The 9,420-nt window shown below is 31.3% G+C and overlaps 1 protein-coding gene across 3 annotated transcripts; it reads right to left on the bottom strand.

Annotated features, from left to right (window-relative positions):
• Positions 1-5,341: 5,341 nt before the first annotated feature.
• On the bottom strand, positions 5,342-9,101 carry LOC133818693 (rRNA-processing protein fcf2-like). 3 transcript variants are annotated; one of them, XM_062251728.1, is made up of 7 exons: positions 8,883-9,101; positions 8,377-8,486; positions 8,041-8,277; positions 7,890-7,950; positions 6,760-6,832; positions 6,508-6,619; positions 5,342-5,776 (listed from the first exon to the last, which is right to left on the bottom strand). In XM_062251728.1, the coding sequence occupies exons 3-7, from the start codon at positions 8,274-8,276 to the stop codon at positions 5,668-5,670; spliced, it is 591 nt and encodes a 196-aa protein (XP_062107712.1). In that variant the 5' UTR covers position 8,277; positions 8,377-8,486; positions 8,883-9,101; the 3' UTR covers positions 5,342-5,667. The 3 variants fall into 3 exon arrangements, with proteins under 3 accessions (XP_062107712.1, XP_062107713.1, XP_062107711.1); XM_062251729.1 differs by having other exon boundaries at positions 8,423-8,486; XM_062251727.1 differs by lacking the exon at positions 8,377-8,486 and having other exon boundaries at positions 8,883-9,098.
• Between the last annotated feature and the right edge of the window lie 319 nt (positions 9,102-9,420).

The raw sequence follows: 9,420 nt of genomic DNA, 5'->3' as shown, positions 1-9,420 counted from the left end.
CAATTGAATGTTATGAATTTTGTGAATTCTTGTTAGGTGGCCAACTAATTAAGGTTTTACATTGTTCAATTGTCATCTTAGAACTACTATCCACCTAATAGTTTAGGATTCTAAGTGTATGTGATAAATTGCAATTGATAGTGATGTCAAAAGAATTGTTGATTGTGATGAAAAATAGAACCTAGGTTAAATGAATTATATGCTTCATTAATTTATTGCCTAGATTAACTTGTTTCCATAGGACTTAATGCTTTATCTAAGTTAAATAGATTGTATGCTTCATAGATTTATTTCTTAGATAAAAGAGTTAATTATTGAGCGCTTCGCCTTGATTACTTATAATAGGGAGACTGGGATAATTGACTGCTTCAACATTATCTGTGGGGTTAATAGTTTAATTGAGAAATTGGAATAATATTTATTATTAGTGATTAGGAATGATTGTTGAGGGTGGAGATTAACCTTTAACTGTTTCTTAATATCGTAATATCAATCTTTAATTGCTTTCTAGTTTATGCTATTTAATTTTGAGTTAAAAATAAAAATCCCCTTTTAAGTTTTAGTGTTAATTCTTGAATAATAAAGTGAACGATAGTCCTCGTGGGTTCGACATGTGCTTGCTATTTAACTGAAATAATTGGAAGTATTGAAAGAAAAATCATTGTTAAATTTGTGTGGTATACGACAGCCATCAGTATATGATCCTGGCTGGTATTAATATTTATTAAAAATGATTCATATATTCTGCTGCGTACTTTTGATTTGATCATTTAATACCAACAAGTGGCAGACCGGGCCCAAGTCCCTTAGAAAGGGGCGCCGAAGAGGGTGAGAGCCACATCGTGCCCAGACCCTGTCGCACCACGAAGCACTGTTGATGAGTCAGGTTGTTTGGGAATGCAACCCCAATCGAGCGGTAAATTTTGTCCAAGGCTAAAGACGGGTGAGAGACCAATAGAAAACAAGTACCACGAGGGAAAGATAAAAAGGACTTTGAAAAGAGAGTCAAAGAGTGCTTGATATTGTCGGGAGGAAAGCGGACGATGGCCGACGATGCACTCAGATCAGATGTGGAACGTTGAGAACCAGTTTGCCGATCAACTTGGAGCGCAGACCGATGCGGATTGGGGGGCGACCCAATCACGGGCAGTTGATATACCTGTGGAGACGTCTCGGCATGCTTTGACATCTGCACGCTCCAGGCATCGGCCTGCGGGCTCCCTATTTGGCCCATCTTGAAACATAGACCAATGAGTCTGACATGTGTGCGAGTCAACGGGCTAGTAAACCCATAAGGCACAAGGAAGCTGATAGGAGGGATCCCCTTGTGGGTTGCACTGTCGACCAACCTTGATCTTCTTAGAAGGGTTCGAGTGAGAGCATACCTATCGGGACCCGAAAGATGGTGAACTATGCCTGAGTGGGGCGAAGTTTCCTCGCTATTAATAAATTTAATTTATTAATTTTGTTTTATGGGCCTAACTTAAAGTGAATGCCCAATAGGTGTGAGTTACCAACTTTAACTATTAAACTTAATTAATGATGTGTTTCATTTTAATCACATTAACATAAATATATAATCAATTAGGACAATACTATTTAAAACATGTTTCTAATCGAATAAGATTCATGTACGATATGTTATATGCATGGACATGTATTAATTATATTCATAGAATAAAACACACTTGGAATTTTACTGGGTCTCCTAAGATAATTACAACCCATTAAAAAATAAATCTAGTCTATTACAAAAGTGGGTCTTCAACTTCTTCTCCAAGATGCTTGAGCTCACATAATTCCTCCAAGTCAAACTCATTAATTTATAAAAATTTATTAAAATCATATTTTAACAAGTATTTTAAAAATACTATCATTTTTAAATTTTATTGCAGAAATTCCACCATGCCATTATTTTTCATAAAAATAATATTGGGATGATATTAATTTCTAAAATTAACATTATGCTACCTCGAATTTCAAAAGTACCATATGTACCTTTTTATTTCTTGAAAAAGACATTGGGCCCAAGTGGTATTTTGAAAATACCATTTTCATGCCCAATGGCATGTTTCTGAAGAAACATGCTCCTGTAACCATGGCCGACAACCATGGCTTCTGTCTTCCATTCCAATGGTACTTGGGACTTTTCTGAGCATCGTGGGACAACCATCCACGGATAGGGACATCCATCTTGTGGCCATTCATTTCTCACGATTCATGGCAACAATGGTGCCAAAAACAAGGTTTAAATAATTAAATTCCACACATGTAAAAAAAATAGACACACATATAACATGTTGTTTGAACTATGTTTTTCGGCATAATAGATTATTAAGAATCTCTTGAAAATTTCCGGGATGTTCTAAATAACTACAATGTAAATTGTCATATAAAATAATTAGATTATAACTATCCATGTATCGAAAATAGAAAACAGATGCACGGGTATTGCCAAAAAAGTAGATGTCATATAGTCGCCCCTTATATTTTTAATTCTATTTTCCATAATTTGTTGCAGGGGCTTAAGAATCAAGTTGCCCCTATATTCGCATTGTGCCTTTTTGTTTACCTTACATTTTACATTTATATAAATAGGGATATTGGCGGCGATAATACCCAAAAAATTTCAAAAGTTACAGTTTATTACCCAATTCTTTTTTTTTTTTTTTTGCAGTAATAATACATAAATCTACAATGTTGGTGCAACATTTAGTACTCACCGTTAACTGCCTGTTAAGTATCCACGTGATACATTTTTATACTCATAAATTTAGGTATTAAAGTGTAACCTTATAAATGATTTGGTTATTATCATCGTCAATATCCCTAAATTCATTAAATACTATAAAAATCATTTTAAATTTTAAAAATTTAAGAGATTATTAGAAAGTAAATAATAAAACTAAAATATGCAAATTTGAAGCAACCCAAATTAAAATTTAAACACAAAATCATCACAAAATCCATATCGTTAATTAGTTTTTAATAATCTTGTAGATTTTTTAAAATTTAAAATGACTTTTATAATATTTAAAGAATTTAAATAATTTAGTCTAAAATCATCCCAAAATCCATATGTGCCACGTGGATACTTAACGGGCAGTTCACGGTGAGTACCAATGGTTGCACAAAAATTGTAGATTTAGGTATTACCACAAAAAAAAATTGGATATTAAAGTGTAACTTTTGAAAAGATTTGGGTGTTATTGCCGTCAATTAGACTAATAAAAATGTGACACGTGGATACTTAACTAACTGTTAATGGTGAGTACTAACAGATGCACCAAAATTATAGATTTAAGTATTATTACCGTAAAAAAAATTGGGAATTAAAGTGCAACTTTTGAAAAAAAATTGGGTATTATTGCTGCCAATATCTCAATATATATAAATATATGGAGTTTTTTTAAGTAGGGGCATTACTACATAAGGGAAATCTCTATTTTTGACACAAAAAAATTATAACTCAAAATTTTTTATATGACGGTGTACATTGTAGTTAAAACAAACGTCCCACCAGTTTTTGAGAAATTTTGAATAATTTACGGTGTTGAAAATATGGTTCAAACATTCTGTTTTATATGCATATACAAATAATAGGCACGCGTGCAACTGACTGTTTGAACCATATTTTTGGCACAGTAAATTATTTGAAATTTTTTTAAAATTGGTGGGAAGTCTACTATAACTACAATATACATCGTCATATAAAAAAATTAAGTTATAATTTGTCCACATGTTGAAAACAAAAGATTGCCCCTACTTAAGAATGCAAAATGTAAGGTAAACAAAAATGCACAATGTGAATATAGGGGCAACTTGTTCTTAATCCCCTGTAACAAACTATGGGAAATAGAATTAAAAAAATATAAGAAACTACTATTCTGTTAAATATTTGTAATATTCTGTTAAAGTTAACAACAAAAAAACGGTTAAAATACATATCTTTTATATAGATGAGATATATCAAGAAGGGAATTTTCTAGTGATGCATATGTGTGAGTTTCAAAGCTCGATTAATATAAAGAGACTAGAACGTTAAAAAAATAATTCTAGTTGAAAGATAAAGAAGTTCCATGAAGTGAGAAAATCATTGCTTGTTTGATATTGTTTTTTTGTTTTTGAAGATTTATTTTCAAAAATGATAATAAAAAATAACTTTTGTTGTTTTCAAGAAAATTGTCAAAATATATATTTTTTCTATAAAAATCCTGAATAGAATAATTAATAAATATATTTAGAAAGATAAAATATTAAGAAAATCTTGTTAATAATATAAGTTTTATTATTATGTAAGGATAGTTTAGTCTTTTAGCCTCTCATTATTTTGGCTATATATTTTGTTGCTCTTGTACTCTTATTTTTTATCTCTTTCGACATAATGAAAACCTAGCCTCCCTTTTGATTATTTCTCAAATCTTCTTTGTCTATTTTGCAAAATTATCAAATCTAATAAATATCGTGAAAGAAAAAGTGATTGAAAGACATTGATTAAGATTAAAATTGATGATAGAGAAGTGGTGAGAAGAAAGAAAAGAAAGGGAGAGAAATAATGAAAAAGAAAATGAAGACAAAGAAATAATAAAAGAGAATGATAATAAGAGAGGTTATGTAAAAGAAGAAAATGAAGAGAGAAAATTATGTAAGAAAAATAATGTGAGATTAAAAAATTGACAAAAAAAATTAGTTTTTGAATCTAATTAACAGCACGAGATGATTTGGCTATTTAGCATTTTCATATTAGCATTCGCTAGAAAATTGTCAATATGTAATATGAATTATTTCCATCATCCAATGCAAAACAACCACACTAGCTCGTATGATCAATAGAATAATTGTTTTGAAAAATATTACAAACAACTTTTTATTATTCTAAAATAATTTATATTTTTTCAACTTTGTTTATAAAACTTATTACACCCCTTCTTGAATTCAAAAAAATAATTTTATGCTTTTAAATAGGAAAAAAACAATTTTGTATTATAATGTTAACATGCTCTAAATTTTGTTTAGTATTACCGAATTAGGATTGCTTAATGTTATAAATATATAAATATATAACATTTATTAGAATTATAATTGGCAATGTATATAAATATATATAGTAATAAGCTCAGGGAAGGAGTAATTCTTGGGTCACGAAACAAGAAAAAGAATTATTTTCTCGTTACACCCCATTAAACATATTTTATCCACAACAGTCCTAATACAATTAAACCATGTAGGTCTAAGTGGTAATAAAATTACTTCATTGTACTCTTGAGAACGAAGATGAACAACTTTGGAGTGACAAAACTACAAGCCATTTTATCTATACTTCCGGGAAAAAGTAGTGGAATTGGAGTCAAAACAGAAGTTTGCATTGGCACATAATGAATAGTAATTGTATCATACCCTTACTTGAAAGGAACAATAGAGTATAGAGAGAAAGCTACGTTAAAATACTATCAACTAATTCACTCATAAACATTATAAGACTACTGTTTTAGTCGAATAAAATTTAACTCACATCCACAAACGTTGGATGTTTGGCAATCTGAAATCTAAACCTGAAAGCATAGACACAGTTTGGTTGCCTCTTCAATGATGATATGATTGCAGTTGCAGGTGATCAGGCACAGGGAGGTAAGTTGAACATACAAATCAGATTGTAAAGGGAAAAATTCAGTGTCTCCTTTGTTTTGCTCGGCTCTTTGGGTGTTTTCCCTTTATCTTCCATTTTTGATTCCCACCAGGTTGATTTTTTTCTTCTATTTCTCGAACCTTGCGCTTTCTGAAAAGATCAAAGAATGAAGCGAACAAGATCAGTAACAAATTAAGTTAAACCAGGGAAAAACCTTTCTCCAACAGAATTACTATCAATCTGTCTTATGCAACTCCTAAAATTCTTGCATTCAAATAATTTTCCATAGTTCAATCAGAATTTAAAGGAAAAAAAAAAGGAAATTGATGGGGATTCAAGAAAAAAAAAAAGTAGTGCATTACTAATCTCAATTTCTAATACACCATATGTTTATCCTGAAAATTAATGTTGTGCTTAGATATGAAGCACTTAAGGTAGTTTTGGTAGGATTGGTCATGATATTGGGTTTAAGGCAAAATAATGCCTAGTAAGTATGCAAAATCCGAAGCCAAATTCAAGTTTAAACTCAGGATCTGTTTGGATCCTGGAATTACATCGACTGTAAGATTTGAGTGAGAAAATTGGAGCAAAATAATTTCCAAAAGTTCAATGGAAATATCTTCTTGACTTTTTTTGTTGGCTGATAGTTCTGAATCTTCCAAATGAAAGTAAATTTCCATCCCACTTTCTCTAAAGTTCTAATCCCTCCTTTTTTGTTAAAATCCAAATGCAAGTATATATATACATATATATATATATATTGGCTCTTGCTTTGCCCCTTTAATAGATCCAATCTCCAATCGTAGCCTCAGATTTATTTATGTATTTTCAGAATGCAAGAGACACGACAGAAGCAAAAAAGATTTTTAAGCCTATCTCACCTGTAAGCTCCAAGAGTGCGATCAGAAAGCAGCTCATCTGCAAGAGATGTCTTCCTCTCTTTCTTTGTTAATCTACCATTAAAGAAATCTAATGGCGACTCTATGATTGTTCCTACCTGATTAATAGCAATAATTACAAAGAACAAAAGAAAACAAAAAAATGAAAAGATTTCAAACAAGAACAACAAATGTATAACAAGGAATTTAGATGGAATTGGCATATTTATATACTGCCAATATGATGGTATACACTTGCCTGAAAATACTTGTTTGACTTCGATTCCCCCTTCTTGTAATGCCTTTTCGGATCCATCACATTCCTCAACTATAAGCATTTGCCAAGTATAATGCGAATCAGTAAACAACCAAGGTTCCTCACAATGTATTAAAAATAAAGGCAAAATGACTTTTCCCAAGGAAGATTTTCTACAACCAAATGAACTTACAAGCAAGTAAACGAAATGATAATAAAAACCCTGTTATGTTTTTCATTGATGGGCCTCTAAATTAAGTGTGTATGCCATAACTTGTAGTATATTCACAACGTTATCTCTTAACAAAAGCTAACAATGAACAACTAAGATACATGCTCAATTTTTGGCTTAATATCAAAAGGAAAAAAAAAAACACCATACTACTAGCACTTATGTGTAAGGTAGAATGACCAGAATGTAGCACTTTGATCCATCTGAGAGTGATCCTTTTCGTAATTTGTAACAGTTGAATATGAGAAGGAGAGTTTCAAATGAAACAAAGCTTGCCAGAAAACTTGGACTCTTAGTTATCTCATTCTAATAAAAAGATCGCCAAACAATGTAAAAGGCAAGTGAGCAACAAGGTGATACTCAAAACCTTCCACTTGACGTTAGCTCAATTGATTGGGTAGGTAGGTGAGGGTGAGTATGTGACTGTGAGCAAAGAGGTCGGAAATTCAATTCTCTGCAAATGTAGTTTGAGGGAACGAAGAAGAAAAAGGGGTGATACTCATACCACAGTAACAGAGGACTTTAAATAGTTAACCCCTAATCAAAATTTTCTGAGATAGCTACTCTGTCTTACATTAAACTCTTTACAATTAGAGGACCACGATAAAGGCAAGCAATGCAATCTCCGAGTAAAAATTCAATTGGATTTTACAATGAGCAAAAGTTATAAAAAAATACAAGCTTTCTTTAAGGACCAAAAGTCACAGTTCAGAAAACACAACAATTACATGATTTAAAATTCCACAGCATCATGGACTTTAGTCTTTAAGTGCTAAATAGTATAATTTTCCATGGCTAAAAAAATTCTATTCAATGATATGAGAAAGGATTAACCATGCGTCATGATCAATAAAACAAACTGTGAATAGGAGTTAAAACGGTAACAGACAACTGCACCTTAAGCAATTGAAGATCCTTTTGTAGCTCTGGGGTGATGGTTGGTGCCGGCATGTCAAACCTAAGAGTTCAAAATAAATGTAAAAATGTAGATAATTACAACAATAATTAGGTGGAAAATTTAAAGATACAAGACAAAGAAAGTGGGTACCAATTATTCCCAGCAGTATCTTTGATTTTTTTTCTGAGTATTCTGTTTAACTTCTTCGGGTCATTTGGTGGAACAAAGAGCCCATCAACAAGCTCCGAACTGGGTTTCCAAAGTACACTGCTTTCAGGCTGATTTTGATGATTTGTTGTAGCATGACAAGCAAACCCCTTTGCAGATGACAAGTTGGGCAACCTTGGCTCCCATGATAGGCCAACCACTGCCTTGATTTCTGACATTCTAGAACACAAAACACAAGATATGAGAGAGAAAAAGAAAGCTCTTCTACGCATAAAAACAACACTATTCAAAGAATAATACTGAGCATAGCAAATCTACCAGAAATAAACCCTCCAAAAACAATTCGGTTTCCTAGGGTTCCAACCTTAGAATTATAGGCTATAAAGAATTTTGGTTGAGATGGAAAAAAAAATCATTCTTGTCCATAGCTGGAAAAAAAAATCATTATTGTCCCTGTAAAATAGAACAATTATTGATATATATATATAAATATATAAATATAAGATCCAATATGTGAGTCCAAAAGATCACACTCCTAAGTGAATCAAAGATGAGTCTCTAAAGGAAACTAAGAGGAAAGTTGTACAGATATTAAACCACCAAAGTGGAACATGTCAATTTTGATTATAGAATTTCGGAACATACAAAAAACTTTTCCTGTGCTTACTACCTAAAACACAATCTAGCTCATCATCATCATAAATATTAAGTTTCATATAACTATTCCAACTCAAAACTGAAACTAGCCAAAAACCCATAAAAGATTGAAACCCAAAATTCTTCTATATATTCTCATCATAAAAAAAAAACGAAATTAAGCTTACCAGTTCAAAGAAGAAAGAAAGATAGAGGAGGAAAGAAAGGGAGAGATGGTAACAGAGAAAGAGAGTGGCAGGGTGCAACCGTGGAGGTGGAGCTTTCAGAGCAATGCTCTGTAAAAAAAATTCTTTGGCTGCTGCTGCGTGTGAGTGAGAGAGAGAGAGAGATTTGTTTGCAAAGTGAATGGAAACCCAGTTTTCCCTATTGGACCAATGTAGGGCTTATTTTGGGATTTTGTAAAACTACCTATTTTTATCGTTTATAAATAGTCGTATATTTTATTTTTACGATTAATACTCATATTTATTTACATTTTTAAGTTTCATTTAATATTTTTTTGTTTGTAATTTATATTTTAAATTTTAAGTTTCATTTTATATTTTTTTTATTTGTAATTAATATTTTAAAGTATTGTGGTTTGAAAAGTGGGTATTAGTTATCAATTTTTAAATTATTTATGTTTCATAGAGTTGTGATTTATATTTTAAAAATTAAAAAATATAAAATGAGTATTGTGATTAGAAAAGTGAGGATTAATTAACT

This window comes from Humulus lupulus, chromosome 2 (genome assembly GCF_963169125.1).
Source record: "Humulus lupulus chromosome 2, drHumLupu1.1, whole genome shotgun sequence".
Lineage (NCBI taxonomy): Eukaryota > Viridiplantae > Streptophyta > Magnoliopsida > Rosales > Cannabaceae > Humulus > Humulus lupulus.
The sequence above is the reverse complement of the archived record's forward strand: the minus strand, read 5'-3'. Positions and strand labels throughout refer to the sequence as shown.

What these genes read in the sequence shown, in the direction of transcription:
- LOC133818693 (XM_062251728.1), bottom strand. Translation starts at nt 8,276, where the DNA reads ATGTCAGAAATCAAGGCAGTGGTTGGCCTATCATGGGAGCCAAGGTTG. An exon ending in AGGATCTTCAATTGCTTAAG is followed by an intron (nt 6,833 to 7,889) that starts GTGCAGTTGTCT and finishes AAATGCTTATAG; the next exon opens with TTGAGGAATGTGATGGATCC. An exon ending in CGCACTCTTGGAGCTTACAG is followed by an intron (nt 5,777 to 6,507) that starts GTGAGATAGGCT and finishes TGATCTTTTCAG; the next exon opens with AAAGCGCAAGGTTCGAGAAA.